Source organism: Giraffa tippelskirchi, chromosome 8, assembly GCF_054371585.1.
Source record: "Giraffa tippelskirchi isolate mGirTip1 chromosome 8, T2T-mGirTip1v1.2.pri, whole genome shotgun sequence".
NCBI classification, from domain to species: Eukaryota; Metazoa; Chordata; class Mammalia; order Artiodactyla; family Giraffidae; genus Giraffa; species Giraffa tippelskirchi.
The window spans coordinates 146905791-146923207 of NC_137282.1; the positions used below are offsets into that span (position 1 = coordinate 146905791).

The window sequence follows — 17417 nt, forward strand, 5'->3', positions numbered from 1 at the left end:
CTTCCCCAGGGCATCTTCTCAATCCAGGGGTAGAACCTGCATCTTCTGCATTGGCAGGCAGATTCTTTACCACTGAGCGAGCTGGGAAGCTGACCCTAGGTAGCACCTACCCTTAATGAGTTGTGGTTAGGACATCTGAGATATTGGTAGCAATACCTATACAATCATTGCACATAATGGTTGCCATTATGATCTAACTTTACTGCGCAAGTTTAAATGAGCAGTCATAATAAAGGGAAAGTAGTTAGGTTTTGAAGTGCTTGCATAATACCGCCCTTGATGAAAAACTTAATATTTTTGCAAAAACTTTAAATTTCTTAGGTTATCTATCCTTGCAAGCAGATAAGTTTTTAATGTTTTATGTTTGCCTTCTTCCATGGGGTGTGTGTTTAGTAGCCTTTTTTGTGATTTTCTGTTTTTCAAATTCATTTTTACTGGAGCATATTTGATTTACAGTGTTATATGTTAGTCTCAGGTATATAGCTAAGTAAATCAGTTAAACATATATTCACTTTTTTTTTTAGGTTCTTTTTCCATATAAGGGGCTTCCCTGGTGGCTCAGAGGCTAAAGCGTCTGCCTGCAATGTGGGAGACCTGGGTTCGATCCCTGGGTGGGGAAGATCGCCTGGAGAAGGAAATGGCAACCCACTCCAGTATTCTTGCCTGGAGGATCTCATGGATGGAGGAGCCTGGCGGGCTACAGTCCACGGGGTCGCAAAGAGTCGGACACGACTGAGCGACTTCACTTTTCCATATAGATCATTAAGAGTATAGAGTTCCCTGTGCTATAAGTAGGTTCTTATTAATTATCTATTATGTGTATATATATATATGTATATCTGTAGTAGTGTGTATATGTCAGTCCCAATCTCCCAACTTATCCCCCCCATCTGCCCCATTTTAGTTCCTTTTTACTGTGGCACTGACAGAAGGGGAACATACTGTATCATTCTAATTCTTTACCATTGTATTTTGGCCTTGTTGGCAATTCTTTGGTGTTATTTTTAATTTTCTAGTTTTCAGGCCTGCTCTTGAACTTTCACATTGAATATTCACATGCCTTTGAACACTCATCATGAATGTTCATCATATTTTTGAACATCCAGTTTGGCCCTGAATAAAGTACAGTAGTTTCCCTTTATCTGTGGTTTTGCTTTCTGCAGTTTCAGTCACCCACAGTCAACCATGGTTGGAAAATACTAAATGAAAAACTCCAGAAACAAACAATTCATAAGTTTTAAATTGCATGCTGTTCTGAGAAGCATGATGAAATCTCACGCCCTCCTACCTCTTCCTGCCCAGGAGGTGAATCAGCCCTTTGTCCAGCTTATCCCACTCTTTAAACACTTCAGTAACCCTCTTGGTTACCAGATGGACTGTAGAGGTACTGCAGTGCTTGTGTTCAAAGGAACCCTTATCTTACTTAATAGTGGCCCCAAAGTGCAAGAGTAGTGATGCCAGGGACTTGCCTGGTAGCCCAGTGGCTAAGACATCCATGTTTCCAATGCAGGGGGCTGGGTTCAATCCCTGGTCCGGGATCTAGATCCCACATGCCACAACTAAGATCTGGTGCAGCCAAATCAATAAATAAAAATAAAATACTAAAAAAAGAATAGTGGTGCTGGAAATTCACGTATTCTCTTGTGCCTAATTTATTGATAGAAATTAAACTTTATCACAGGTATGTTCATATAGAAAAAAACATAGTAGTTTCCATGAAAAAAAATTAGTCAGTAGTCAATCTAAGAAAGAAACGGAGAATTATATTTGAGCCAGTCTGAGGATTTTAACCTGGGAGGTAGACTCTGAGAGCTCTGAGAACTGTTCTAAAGTGGTAAAGAGGGAGGACAGTACATATGTGATTTTGACAAAGGGGTATGTTCAATCTAGCACTCATCTTGGTAGAAGGTCAGTGCTATTTTTGAGGAACAGATAGCTTACTTAGTTAATGGTTTTATTGCTTTTCTAAGTATGGGAATATGCAAGAATCCAGGTTCATCATCCATTAATTACAGTATGGACCCATCAATTTATTATGTGTTCCAATAACATTTACTGACATGAGAAATACTCATGACATGGTTTTAAAGTAAAAAAATCTTTTGAAATTATATATACATTAGGATCTCAGTTTTATGAGTGTGTGTGTGTGTGTGTGAACATGTGTGAGGTAGGGGAGAGAATCTCTGGGTCATGGGATGTTTATTTCCTTCATCTCTCAAGTTTTCTAAAATGCATGCATGCATATTAAATAATCTATAATCAGAAAATTCTATTTAAAAAATTTCTGCTAGAAATTTGTATTCCTCTATTTTAAATTTCACATAACATTTTTAATAAAAATTCAAGTCCTTTTTCTTACCATAAAGTAACTTTCTCGCTGCTCTTTTTTCCATCACTGTTTATTTATTTCCAACGTTCCTTTCTTGCTCCGTGCTACTGAAGGAGGTGGCTTGCACATCTCCATTCGGTGATGAACAAATCCCACACCACACCTCAACCAAACACCTTTACCTTTGTGTTCTGTGTTTTTGTCACTGTACACAATGCTGAGCTTTGTTGACTTGGCTCCTTGCTGTTTCTGTCCTCATGGTTGCCATTTTTCCATTCCAGTGCCCTTTCCATGTTATTTGTTATTATTGATCTCATTCTTTTCCTGTGAAATGTTTATCCTAAAACACATCTGCAAGCCGTCCAGAGCTCTGCTCGGATACAGTTAAACATTTCATTGAATGTGAGCATCAACACTATACATCTTTAGTATCTGTAGGTTTCTCTTTGTGGTCTCTTTGGAAGCAAGTGCAACACTTGGATGCAAATATGTCATCCCCAAAAGTCATGGACATAGGTCATAGTCTACCGGGACCAGCACCTGTCTTCAAAGGACATTGTGTGGATTACTATGATTGTTGTCTTTTAAAGTAATTCAGAAGGCAGAAAGGAATGTCAAACACACTGAACTTTTCTTTTTAAACCATTTTGGAGATAACGTTTGATAAAATGTGCAGCTCTATTTGGAATTAGTTTATTTTGCCTCTGCACATTCTCAGAATTATGAACTCCACACGTGAGTAAAGGGGAATTTATTTTTCTTTCATTTAATTAATATCTTCTACCATCAATGTAGTATTTATTATTTCATTGAGTTTTGTGTTCCAGAATTTGATGGAGAGACAAATATCCGCTTAGCCTCTCCTTGTTGACTCCGATTTTATAGACTTGGATTACTCCCTTTCACTTCTCTTCTTTTCGGACAGAATAATTATAAGCTATTTTCCTTACCCCTTGAAGTGTCCTTCCCTGTACTTTTCTTAGCTCAAGAATTGCTTTATTGAGCTTGTGACCAAAACTTTTTCCATTTACTCCAGGCTAAACATCAGTACATGAGAACATCACCCCATTTTCTGTTTTGTTTTTCTGTATTCTTTCTTCTGATATGCTGAGCTGTAATTTCATTTTGGATCTACATTTTCAGTCATAGGATTCAATGGAGTCAGGACATAACCATTAGACCAATTAAGTCAGACAGAGAAAGACAAATATCACGTGATAGCACTTATATGTGGAACCTAAAATATGATCCAAATGAATTTATTTACAAAACAGAAACAGACTCACAGACACACACACAAAAAAACAGCAGACTTATGCTTACCAAAGAGGATAGCAACTGGGTAGGGGGAGATAAATTAGGAGTTTGAGATTAGCATATATACACTACTATGTATAAAATAGTATTGGTCACTGCAAGGAGATCAAACCAGTCAATCCTAAAGGAAATTGTCCTGAATATTTACTGGAAGGACTGATGCTGAAACTGAAGCTCCTATACTTTGGCCACCTGATGCGAAGAACTGATTCTTTAGAAAAGACCCTAATGCTGGGAAAGATTGAAGGCAGGAGGAGAAGGGGATGACAGAGGATGAGATGGTTGGATGGCATCACTGACTCGATGGACATGAGCTGGAGCAAGCCCTGGGAGTTGGTGATAGACAGGGAAACCTGGCATGTTGTAGTCCATGGGGTCGCAAAGAGTCAGACATGACTGAGCGACTGAACTGAACTGAACTGATCTTTAAAATAGATAAACAACAGGGACCTATGTATAGCACAGGGAACTATATTCAATATGTTATAATAACCTACAATGGAAAAATATGGAAAAGAATATATATGTGTGTGTGTGTGTGTGTAACTGAATCACTTTCTTGTATACTTGAAACTAACACACCATTGTAAATTAACTATACTTCAATAAAAAAGGAATTAATCTATGTGAATTAATCTAACATGTCTAATCAGCTTTGAGAACAGCTCTGTTATTCCTGGTTTTTAAAAAGGATAGTAGAGAAGTAATTAAAAAGGAAAATGGTTTCTCCAGGAGAAATGAAAAGGACTTGAGTTTGGTTATATTTCCTCTCGCCCTTCCTTTCTTCCTTTTTCACTTGACTGTACCTCCTATCGGAGAAGGCGATGGCACCCCACTCCAGTACTCTTGCCTGGAAAATCCCATGGACGGAGGAGCCTGGTAGGCTACAGTCCATGGGGTCGCTAAGAGTCGGACACGAAGAGCGACTTCACTTTCACTTTTCCCCTTCATGCACTGAAGAAGGAAATGGCAACCCACTCCAGTATTCTTGCCTGGAGAATCCCAGGGACGGGGGAGCCTGGTGGGCTGCCGTCTATGGGGTCGCACAGAGTCGGACATGACTGAAGCGACTTAGCAGCAGCAGTACCTCCTAAGCTTCCACAGGGCTCTATTATAGACCTTATTCCTCTTACATCAGGGCACTTTATTGATGATGTGTATATATTTCTGTCTGCTCATTAGTCTGTAAGCAACTTGAAAGAAATCTAAATCTCATTTATATCTTATATGGTCACGTTGGCTCCTATTGTGTCTCACATATAATTGAGCCTCAGCGAATGTGAAGTTGTATTTTATGCTTTATGAAGAGGGACTTCACAACTTGAACAGTATGAAATATTATTGTGTGGAATGTGTTAAACATTTGTGCTCTGAGAGACAAGTTTCCATGTGAGAAGTAGAAGGGGTTTTAAGACAAAAGATGAAAACATCTTCTAGACTGTAAGGGTAATCTCATGCTGCGATAGATTATCAGAGAAGGAGGTGGGATCTCCATCCCTGGAGATTTTAAATGACCGGGCAGAGAAAACATCCGTGAGAATGACTGAAGCATTAGACCTGTCCTGAGGCAAACAGATAGACAGAATGACGAACGGTCCTGTGATTCTTCGATTACTTGGCCTGGAGAAGAAAAGACAGAGGGAAGACGTTAAAATGATTTCAAATATGGAGAACAGTCCTTATTGCTTTCCATAGGAGATCAAATCAAAGGAGCTTAACCTAACTTCTTAAAGATTTGGGTTATGTTTTATGGTTAAGGATTTTAAGACATATGTTGTGAAAATCCTGTGGAAACCTGCAAAATAAAAGATTTATTTGTGTGAGATACGGAGTTAGCTCTGATTCTGTTGCAATAAAATTATTTTTGATGTTACTCAGAATGGAGAGAATTATTCTAATATATTATTTTCAGTGTATAGCATTGTTTTGGGAAAGGCAAATTGCTAAAAGTAGTACTTTCAAGCACTAAGCATCATCATTGCTTCATGGCTAGGAGGAGAGAAAAGAGATAATAGGTGGGAAATCTTGCCCTTCTAAATATCTGTGCAGGATTGTGGTGTTTTAATCAGTACCAGAAGGTGAGAGGGGGCCTGGGACTGCTCCTCTGGGTCAGCTTTGTTTTGGTCACTGAACCTTTACCCAGTGAAAATCTAGAAGAATTGGGGGCTACAAAAATCTTGCCAATACAAGGGGAACCAGAATACCTATAAAAAGGAATCTTCATTAGGAATTTGATTGTAATTTCAACATTCAGCCACATGATGTCACAATTGGATTTTGATTTTCACTGTGTATGTGTCTCAAATTATAGACGAAGGCGTTTTCAAAGCTGGAGAGGAGAGATCAGAAACGCGGGGGGCAGCTGAAGTCCAAGAAGATGAAGACACTCGAGTTGAGATTCCAGTGGACCAGGTAGCCACCGTGCCTTTAAAAAGACGTGTGGACCGATGACCGCCACTTTCTTTCAAGTTTTGTGGGAGGCTGTTCTCATGCAGATATAAGTTAAACCTTCTCAGGTGGTAGCTATGTGACTGAATGCCCTTAAAATAAAACACCTTCCGTTTTTCCTAGTATCCCTACAAAGAGGAGCCGTTAGGACAGTCTTTGTTACAGAAAGTGGTAAATCTTTAATAAACAGCCCTGAAGAATGAGGGGGGTTGGAGTCAGAAACAGGGAGAAGTTTTGATACAAAAGAGTATTGGCTTCGGGGTTTTATCTAGAAAAAAAAGTCCTCCATTTAGAACAGCAGTTTGAAAGTGCTATTGTCTTTTCTCCTTTGGGGTCCTTGAAATGGCTATGGTTGGAATTTGTTTTTCGTGAAGGAATTGCTTACATAAATGCAGCTCAAATATTTGCTAAATGTGTATTGATTTTCTTTTTTAGCCAGTGGAACACTGTGCTGTAGAAGAGTGTGTGTGTGTGTGTGTGTGTGTGTGTGTGTGTGTGTGTGTGTGTGTGTGTGTGTGTGTGTGTGTACACACATGTGCTTAGAGAAGAGACTAAGTAGTATTCATTCTGGCTAAATGACACAAGAAATAAAAGTCATTTAGGCGTTTTTATACAATTCAGTCAGGTTCCTTACAATTCTAAGTGGAGGATTGGAATTTAAGTGAGGAGGGGGAATTCATAATCCCAGGCTCAAGGGAATACAAAATCACCAGAAATTGCCACTTGTTCTCTGACTATTATGTGATGTTTCCTTTTCAAAGAGCAAATTTCACAATCCAACAAATTCCATAGATGATGTTCTCAGTTGTATTTGTCTTAACATTGCAGCAGTGAAGTTACTGCCTGATTATTCCACAAGCATTTTCTGAAGCGTCGCTTTCCTGATGAAAAGCTTAGTGTGTTAAAAATCACACAGATTTCCAAAATCCAATTTATTACCCAGGATTAGCTGCAACTAACAATTTTTCATAAACTCCAGTTGTAGGTATATTTTCCCTGAGGGAAACTGGGATTTTCAGTCTTCGGTGAAGCTATAATTAAATATTATATTTTAAGACAAAGAAGAGGAATCATCACGTATGTACAACACCTAATAGCAGTGGGAACCAAGACTAATTTATATTCCAGAGTCTCAAAAATGCCAAATATCAAGGGAAAGTCATAGCATTATTATGGAAGGGAGATCTCTCTGTTAATCACTTAAGTTTTGTAATCTGCGATAGGTATTTCTTTACTTGTGACTTGGATGATCACCGGAAAGAGGAGGGGATGCAGGGGGAATTGATCTCGATAATAATTGAACAGCCTTGGAGTCTGCAGAGCTTGATTTCTTATTTGACACAAGAATGCTAGCCTATTAAAATACAAGTATGCAAGAGAGACTAATTAAACAGATTGCTAAAGGCTGGCATTTATTTATCAATTCAACAAATTGATGTCAGTTTGAAAAAAAGAAAACCAGGTAACAAAAGGTCAGAGTAGGTTTTGACCTATTTAGGTATTTCTTTGAACCTATTGGTAATGGAGCTAGGATTGTCTAGCTCAGGGGGTTGGCATGAGATGCTTACGAAGTCAGGTCTTAAAGTCATTCTCTCTGTGGCCTGGTGATCTTTGCTCCATAGATCTTTGCTCTAAGCAGCTATGTCGTAAATATTGTGAAAAACCAAGTGAGAGTGTGGAGACATTAGTGTAAAACTGATCATAAGTAAGAACAGAAAAGAAAAAAGTGGAAGTGTTAGTCATTCCATTGTGTCTGACTCTTTGCAACCCCATGTACTGTAGCCTGCCAGGCTCCTCTGTCCATGGGATTTTTCAGGCAAGAATACTGGAGTGGGTTGCTATTTTCTTCTCCAGGGGATCTTCCCTGCATAAGGATCGAACTCCGGTCTAGAAAAACTGGGATTTGTATCCAGGTCTAACTTCAAAGCATAGAAGTGATCTGGGGGAAGAGTATTAAATGCCCTCCTCCCTGCAGAAAGTCAATTATTAACCCAAGGAAGGGAAAAAAAATTCTTGCATAAGAAAGGAAATGTCCATCATATACTCCTGGGCTCAGCTATTTCCTTTTGGGACCTCCCTGGTAACTCAGCTGGTAAATAATCCACCTGCAATGCAGGAGACGCCGGTTCAATTCCTGGGTTGGGAAGATTCCCTGGAGAACGGATAGGCTACCCACTCCAGTATTCTTGGGCTTCCCTGGTGGCTCAGACGGTAAAGAATCTCCCTGCAGTGAGGGAGACCTGGGTTTGATTCCTGGTTTGCGAAGTGCCCTTGGAGGAGGGCATGGCAACCCACTCCAGTATTCTTCCCTGGAGAATCCCCATGGACAGAGGAGCCTGGCGGGCTACAGTCTATGAGGTCTTAAAGATTTGGACACGACCGAGCGCAGCATAGCAGCATATTTCCTTTCGGGCCATACCTGCTTAATTTCTTTGGACTTGTTTCTCATCGTCTCAATGGTTCGTGTTGTAACTTTAGTCAAAAGACCATGAAGAAGGGTGTGTGTGTGTGTGTAAATGTGTGTGTGTGTGTGTGTGTGTATGTAAATATCAAGTGCAAATTGACCAAGTACTTTATACATGTCTGAAAAACAGATCTAATTTCAGAAGTAAGGATTAAGGCCTCTGTTGAAAGGCAGTTCACCATGGATCTCTGGTGTTTTTGCATGTTTTGTGAGTAGAGGCACAGATTGCCTTTGTTCGGGACTGCTTTATCAAGGATATTTGCCTAGTGAACAGCCTCCAAACACAGATAGTGACTTCCTCTGGAACAGTCATTCTCAACTGAAGGTGATTTGCTTCCAAGGGGATATTTGGCGATTTCTGGGCACATTTTTGATCATTATAAATGATCGAGTGCTACTGACCTCTAGTAGGTAGTGTGCAAGGAATCTGCTCAGTATCTTGTAATTTCTCACAACCTGACTGTCCTCACAACAACGAAGTATCCAGTCCAAAATGTCAACAGTACTGAGATTAAAAAATTCTGGTGTGGAGCAAAGGCTAGGTTTGTTTATAGTTCAGTTTAATAAAGATAATACCACCCTATAGTGCAAAGGTCAGGCAGGTTTACTATCAATTATAAAAGATGCGGAGCCATTGAAATGGGAGAAGGAAATGGCAACCCACTCCAGTACTCTTGCCTGGAAAATCCCATGGACAGAGGAGCCTGGTAGGCTAGGGTAGTCCATGGAGTCGCTAAGAGTTGGACACGACTGAGTGACTTCACTTTTGCTTTTCATTTTCATGCATTGGAGAAGGAAATGGCAACCCACTCCAGTGTTCTTGCCTGGAGAGTCCCAGGGACAGAGGAGCCTGGTGTGCTGCCATCTATGGGGTCGCACAGAGTTGGACACGACTGAAGTGACTTAGCAGCAGCAGCAGCCATTGAATTATATGCTGAAGACTAGTTAAAATGGTAAATTTTTATGTTATGTTTGTTTCATCACAATAAAAATATTTGGAAAAATATGATTCGGATTCCCTAAGCTTGGGGTTCTTCTGCTGTAATGCAAGCCACCATGTGTATCGCCCCCTTCACAATGCCCTGTGGGAACGGAGCCTTGGGCAGTAGGTACAAATGCCAATCCTCTGCCTACTGCTGTTGCTGTGAGCAGTAAAGTCCTTTGTCTCTGAGCCAGCAGTCTCTTGTCTTCTGCCAGCATCCATGAAGGATGGCAGGCTAATGTGTCAGCTTGTTGAGTATGGTAAAATTTTAGATCTCTCGCAGCATCTACATCCCATCTGGCTTTGTCTTTGTGTGTTTAAGTGTGTGTAATGAGGCGTTGTGTACTAATTTCAGCTAAAACCATGTTTGAGCTCTGTCCCAAGGTCTGGATGCCTAACTTTTTTTTAGAGACAAGTTAACAATCCTGGATCTAATACTGCCAAACCTGTGGGAAACTGAGGAATATCACATTCTTTCATGGATTTGGGGAGGCCAAAACCAATTTCTTTTCTCAGGGAAGAGTTTAGGTCTCATAAGAATAAAACACTCTTTTAAAAAATAATTCTTTTGCATGCACATTGCAAATCAATCTGGCTTCCCATAAGCAGTGAAGCAAGTGCCTGATTAACCAATATCTGTGGTTGTGTACCCTAGCACTGATGACGTATGTGTCAATATGCTCCATTTATAAACTGATGCTTTTCCAAGCTAAAGAGGCAAGAAATGAGACTGTTCCATTATAGATAAGTAAACTGTCTCTAGTTGGTAAAGATCAGGTAGGAGAATAGGCGAGAAGCAATTATATTTTGTATTTTGTGCCATTTGAGAAAAGAGAACAGAAAACGTAGATAGTAACTTCAGAGTGATCTTGGATTGTTTTACAGCATTTTCCATCCATTTGTAGTAGATTTTAAGTAAGAAAATGGCAACCCACTCCAGTATTTGTGCCTAGAGAATCCCATGGACAGAGAGCCTGGCAGGCTATAGTCCATGGGGTTGCAAGAGTTGGACACAACTTAGCAACTAAAACCAGTAATAAAATGAGAATTGCAAGATTTTTTTTTTTAATGGTAAATAGTTTCTTTAAATGACATTTAAGCCAGCATCATGAAAACAGGAGCAGTGAAAGCTTTTTTTTTTTTAAATTGGAGTTTTGATATATACCATTTTGTTATTGATTGATTTAAAACTTAATAAATCCTTAATAACAAAGTTGCATATTACTCTTCTAAAAAATCAACCAATCTAACAAAAATTATGACAAAAATAGCAACCACTTGTCCCAGCCTTTCCCACCTGGATTCGTACTCTACAGATCTGATTTGAGCTATTAGCTATTTCTCGTGGAATACATGGCTATGTTTCTAAACCACATGTTCTCTCCACTCTATTTTAATAGCTCTGAGATCTTTGAGCCTTACAAGTGATGACATGTCATAGTTTAATTGGCATTTTAAAAATTCTAAGACATATAACATAATGGAGATCCTTTTAATTGGTGACATCTTAAATACCTTATTTTACTTTTCAAATTTAGATATTATTTATTAATTTTACCTGTAATGATGATGGAAGATGATTATTTAGATATCTTACCAACCCCTGCCTCCCCCTCCCCCCACCAAATCAGGCCATATTCACACACACACCTTTCTCCTTTCTTTACATTCTAGTTTTATAACAATTTTTTTTTTTCCAAATCAGTATTCTATCTGCACATTATTTTTACTCTGGAAGTATTATTTTAGCTGAGCCATATAGGATAGTCACTTTTTCTTTCTCGTGTAATATTTTTTCCTCCTCCCTATTTTAGTAATTGCCTATATTTTATTAAAAAAAATTTTACTTAGTTTTCTAAGTTTTCATTTGATTAGTTTGTCATCTGTGTAGCTATTTCCAAGCCATCTGCAAACTACCAGGACTGTTGATCTCTTCTTGATGTACTCAAATGTACACAGTGACAATAATAAATAAATCTCAAGTTTGTCTTTTCCTCAAGCCCTTCAGTCATCTGCCTCAGTCATCAGGCTGGTTAGTTGGTTTTTTGGATCTAGTTTTCAGAATTCTCCTGGTACTTTTCTGCCCCATTATTTTAGGAAGTTCTTTTGCTTCTCCAGTGGGTGGATTCCCTATTAGGTTTTGCATCTTCCTCTTTCTTGGTCATACCTTTGCTGGTTTTGTGGAGCTCACCTCTAGCAGCTGCCTGGGAAAAGCTTCACGGGAGGCACTGTCATTTTTTGAGACTCTGCATGTCTGAAAATGTTTTTTTTTTTTTTTTTCTTTACTCAAACTTGATTGTAAGCAGGACTAGATATAAAATTCTAGGTTAGACATGCTTCTCTTAGAATCCTGAGAGTGTTGCTCAACTGTCCTTCTCACCTAGAATGGTTGGGAAGTCTGATGGCATTCTGTTTCCTGGGTTTCTGTAAATAATCCTTTTTCTATCTCTGGAAGCTTTTAAACTCTTTTCTTTGTTCTTGGTGTTCTGAAAATTTTCAGTTACGTGCTTTGGTGCAGGTCTTTTTATTCATTGGACTGGGTACTTAATGGCTGTTTTATTCTGAAAATGTTTATTTTTCAGTTCTGGAAAAAAAATATTTCTTAAGTAATGTTCTCTCCATTTCTCTACCTTTCTTCTGGAGCTCCAAGTATTTGGGTGTAGGACCTCCTATATCTTTATGGATTTTTCTTTTGCTATTTTCTCAACTTAAAAAAAATCAACACGCTTCAGAGTTTATTTTCCATCTATTGATTTTTTTCAAGCCATTGTATTTTTAATTTTTAAGAACTCTCATATTCTGTGACTGTTCCTTTTTATAGCATCCTATTCTTGTTTTATGTATGTGATATCTTCCCTTCTCTCTCCAAGGATTAATCTATTATTTTAAACTTTCTTTTCCTGAACTATGTTTGTTTCTTTTTTTCCCCTCTTATTTCTTTCTAACTTCATGATCTCTGTTTCCATGTTAGAGGTTCTCCTTGGCTGTCTGGTTAGACTTTTTAAAAATTGCAATATATTTGACATGAAGGTGGATGTTTGGTTACAGTTTAGAGTGAAGCAACTAAACTCTGTTTAGTTTAGGGAACTCTGTGTGCACTGGCAGAGGTCATCAAGCTAATGAACTTTCACTCTAGTGGTTGATTTTGTTATATTTCATTGGCATATCTCCAGCTTTCAATATCTGTGTTATTCCTTTGGGTTGGTCTGTTTCTGTTAAGTGAAATCTTTCAATCTCTTGTCGTGATGGTGTAAGCTTGGCTGTGAGCATTTTGGGATCTGACTATGGGAAGGAAGCATGGATACCTTAAGTAAAGACTGTTTAAGTAGAGAGGTTTATTCTTCTGCGTTTCAGTTTGGTGCCTTTGTTCTCACTATGCTTAAGTCCAGCCTCTTTATGGTTCAACATCTTTAAAGAATAAGCCTCCTTTATTTCTCCAGGGTAGAAAGGGTATCTTGGAAGTCTACCTCCTTCTTTTAAAGACTCTAAGCCAATCCACCTGTTTCTAGTTACACTTTATGCCTCTTCTTTCAGAGAAGGATGGCGCCTCCAATACCTTCTAGTTCTTTTCAACATGCAGAGCTTGCTTCTTGGCTCTCCCTCCCTTCCTACAGACTCAAATTTAGCTTCCTCGGTTCTGCTGTTATCGTCCCCATATCCACTGGCTTGACGGTTTCCCAGGTTTGGGGGCTGTTACTTCATTTTCAGGCTCCTGTGTCCCTAGAGGTTCATCCCTTTAAAAATTTCCCTTACCTAAATTTTAGAGGGGAATCAGAAGACAGCTAAGAAAAAAAACCCACACATTTGTTCAATCTGCTGTGTTTAACCAGAAATCACTTTCACACTAATTCATCACTGTGAAAATAAACTGTCTTCATACACTCTGCACCAAGGATGACAAACTGGAAGCCTGTAACCAAGCTCCCAGGAGAGAATCTTTTTGGCTGGCACAAGGCTTACAATGGAGAATCTCCTTAGTGGGCCTTGTATGCTCTCTCTCTTTTTAAAAAATATTTATCCATTTTTGGCTGTACTGGATCTTTGTTTCTGCACAGGTTTTTCTCTAGTTGTGGCAAGTCAGGGCCTACTCTCGAGCTGTGATACGTGGGCTTCTCATTGTGGTGATTTCTCTTGTGGATCACGGGCTCCAGTAGTTGTGACTCATGGGCTCAGTCGTTGTGGTCCCCAGGCTCTAGAGCACAGGCTCAATGTTTGTGGTGCATGGGCTTAGTTACTCTGTGGCATGTAAGATCTTCCCAGCCCAAGAATTGAACTCGTATCTCCTACATTGGCAGGCAGATTCTCTACCCCGAGCCACCAGGGAAGCCCTGGGTACTCTTCTGTTTACCACAGGCCTCAGCACTCCCTATTACCTCACACCTGTCCTGAATTACACATTTATGTTATTTGCCCAACCCCTGGGGGCATTTGAGTTTGTGATGCATCATCTATACATATAGAACACAATGGCATTTTAAAGAATCTGCAACCTAGAAGCTATCACCAGAAATAGGAGGTTTGAAGTCCAACTATGCCCACTGACATAGTCTTGTCCCTTTTAGAGAACGAGAGGTCACTTACAGCTTCTCTTATGGATGATAAGGTCAATGGAGAGCTTGTTTCTGTTACTTGTTCACATGCCATAAAACACACAGAAAGATGAAGAAGGCTGTTGCTTCTGACCAGACTCCTACATCTATTTCAGTGAAATGGATGTATTAAAATACTTCAGTGAAATGTGTTTATTCATCCCTTAAGAGGTTATGGAAAAACCTAAATGAACTTTTTGATCAGTCAGTTTAGTCAGTTCAGTCACTCAGTCGTGTCCAACTCTTTGCGACCCCATGGACTGTAGCACACCAGGCTTCCCTGTCCATCACCAACTCCTGGAACTTGCTCCAGCTCATGTCCATCAAGTCGGTGATGCCATCCAACCATTTCATCCTCTGTCGTCCCCTTCTCCTCCTGCCTGCAATCCTTCCCAGCATCAGGGTCTTTTCCAGTGAGTCATTTCTTTGCAAGGAGTGGCCAAAGTACTGGAGTTTCAGCTTCAGCATCAGTCCTTCCGATGAATATTCAGGACTGATAGATTAAAATAAAGGCTTCCCAGGTGGCTCGGTGGTAAAGAATCGGCCTACCAATGCAGGAGACGCGAGACACAGGTTCAATCCCTGGGTCGGGAAGATCCCCTGGAGGAGGAAATGGCAACCCACTCCAGTATTCTTGCTTGGAGAATTCCAAGGACAAAGGAACCTGACAGGTATAGTCCATGTGGTCACAAAGAGTCAGACACAACTGAGCAACTGAGCATGCTCACATGAACTACTATTAAAATAAGAATTATAAAATGTTGAGAACTACGAGGGAGGCTGGTCTTGACTTCTTTTTTTGCCATGTAAGAAACAAAGCCCCATACCGTAGTGGGAAAAGCCACTTCCCCACACAGACACAGCCTTCTGGGGGCTTGAGGGGGTGCCTGCCTACACGGTTTGGCATTCTGTCTGGACACCTCAAGGAAGGGAAGCTGGGAGATAAGGGGCTTCTATTTCATTCCAATCCCAAAGAAAGACAATGCCAAAGAATGCTCAAACTACTGCATGATTGCACTCATCTCACACACCAGCAAAGTAATGCTCAAAATTCTCCAACCCAGGCTTCAACAGTACATGAACTGTGAACTTCCAGATGTTCAAGCTGGATTTAGAAAAGGCAGAGGAACCAGACATCAAATTGCCAACATCCGTTGGATCATCAAAAAAGCAAGAGAGTTCCAGAAAAACATCTACTTCTGCTTTATTGACTACACCAAAGCCTTTGACTGTGTGGATCACAACAAACTGTGGAAAATTCTTCAAGAAATGGGAATACCAGACCACCTTACCTGCTTCCTGAGAAATCTGTATGCAGGTCACGAAGCAACAGTTACAACTGGACATGGAACAGCAGACTGGTTCCAAATTGGAAAAGGAGTACGTCAAGGCTATATACTGTCACCCTGCTTATTTAACTTATATGCAGAGAACATCATGAGAAATGCTGGACTGGTTAAAGCACAAGCTGGAATCAAGATTACTGGGAGAAATATCAAAAACCTCAGATATGCAGATGACACCACACTTACGGCAGAAAGTGAAGAAGAACTAAAGAGCCTCTTGATGAAAGTGAAAGAGGAGAGTGAACAAGTTGGCTTAAAACTCAACATTTAGAATACTAGATCATGGCATCTGGTCCCATCACTTCATGGGAAATAGATGGGGAAACAGTGGAAACAGTGACAGACATTTTTTTTTTTTGGCTCCAAAATCACTGCAGATGGTGACTGCAAGCCATGAAATTAAAAGTCGCTTACTCCTTGGAAGGAAAGTTATGACCAACCTAGACAGCATATTAAAAAGCAGAGACATTACTTTGCCAACAAAGGTCTGTCTCGACAAGGCTATGGTTTTTCCAGTAGTCATGTATGGATGTGAGAGTTGGACTAGAAAGCTGAGCACTGAGGAATTGATGCTTTTGAACTGTGGTGTTGGAGAAGGCTCTTGAGAGTCCCTTGGACAGCAAGGAGATCCAACCAGTCCATCCTAAAGGAAATCAGTTCCAAATATTCATTGGAAGGACTGATGCTGAAGCTGAAACTCCAATACTTTGGCCACCTGATGCGAAGAGCTGACTCATTTGAAAAGACCCTGATGCTGGGAAAGATGAAGGCAGGAGAAGGGGACGACAGAGGATGAGATGGTTGGATGGCATCACTGACTCGATGGACATGGGTTTGAGTAAACTCTGGGAGTTGGTGTTGGACAGGGAGGCCTGGCGTGCTGCAGTCCATGGGGTTGCAAAAAGTTGAACACAACCGAGTGGCTGAACTGAACTGAAGTATCTCACAAACGGAAACAGGTTCCATCTGAGTGGAGGGCTACTCGGCCTCCGCTGCCTTCCCTGAAATGAAAGGAATTGTATGCAAATGGCCTTTTCAGCTTCAAGTAAACCTCCTCTTAGTGAATTGTATTCCTGTTTGGTGCTGCAAGCATCTCACACTGCAGGAAGAGTTAAGATGAGGATGCTTTGGCTTCTAAACTTCCCTGTGCATCATCAGCGAGGCTTTGTGTGACATCCCCTTGGTCGACCTGTTTAATTGATAGGAATGGTGTTAAAACATTAACATGTAGCCTTCAGGAATTTCTGATGTTAGTGAAAGAAGATAACATTTACTTGCAAAGTGAGAAAACTTAATGGGGAAGGTTTTTTTCTAAGATGACTAAATAGCTATCTAAACATAAATTCTCAAAGTATTATATGAGTTTCTGGGCCCATGTGGAGTTCAATGGGCCTGGGCTAGTCAGCTCTCAGCAGGTGGCCCGGCCAAAAGTTCACTCTCCCTGTGTCCTTACAGTGTCATGTCTGTGAATAGAGCACTCTTTTTTTTTGTAGGTCATTTTACTTCAAACCACATCCAAACCATTTTCCCCTACCTTGTGAAAGTAACCCTCTGAAAGCTGAAAATAGGAAGCGGTACTTTGCTGTCATGAAAAATTGAAACTGATTATTTCCAAACACCTCATTCAGCTAGTCTCCATGGGAACAGAAATAAAACAAGTGCAGTAGCTTCTTTACTTTCAACATCTCTTCCTGAATTCTGCCATCAAATCCACAGAAACACCTATAACAAATCCTACTCCCAAATTTCAAAGGTAGCAAATGTTACATCGAGAAATGAACATCTAAGGTGGTATTTTTATTGAGGGGGTGGTGATGTTCTGAGTTCCAGTTTCTAGGTCTAGGATGTTTCAAAGATGGAGCAGGAATGATAGGCAAGAATGGAGAGGATGTTTGGGTGGTTAGGTAGGCTCTCTTGCCTGGAAAGTTCTAGTTTGTGC

The 17417-nt window shown here is 40.1% G+C and overlaps 1 protein-coding gene across 4 annotated transcripts in view; it reads left to right on the plus strand.

Annotated features, from left to right (window-relative positions):
* DCDC2 (doublecortin domain containing 2) overlaps window positions 1-17417 on the plus strand; it is a 136920-nt gene that overhangs the window by 109313 nt on the left and 10190 nt on the right. For all 4 annotated transcript variants that reach the window (XM_081522199.1, XM_081522201.1, XM_081522198.1 and 1 more), the window contains one exon: window positions 5961-6061. In XM_081522199.1, the coding sequence (XP_081378325.1) occupies window positions 5961-6061 (101 nt within the window). The remainder of the gene's footprint in view (window positions 1-5960; window positions 6062-17417) is intronic.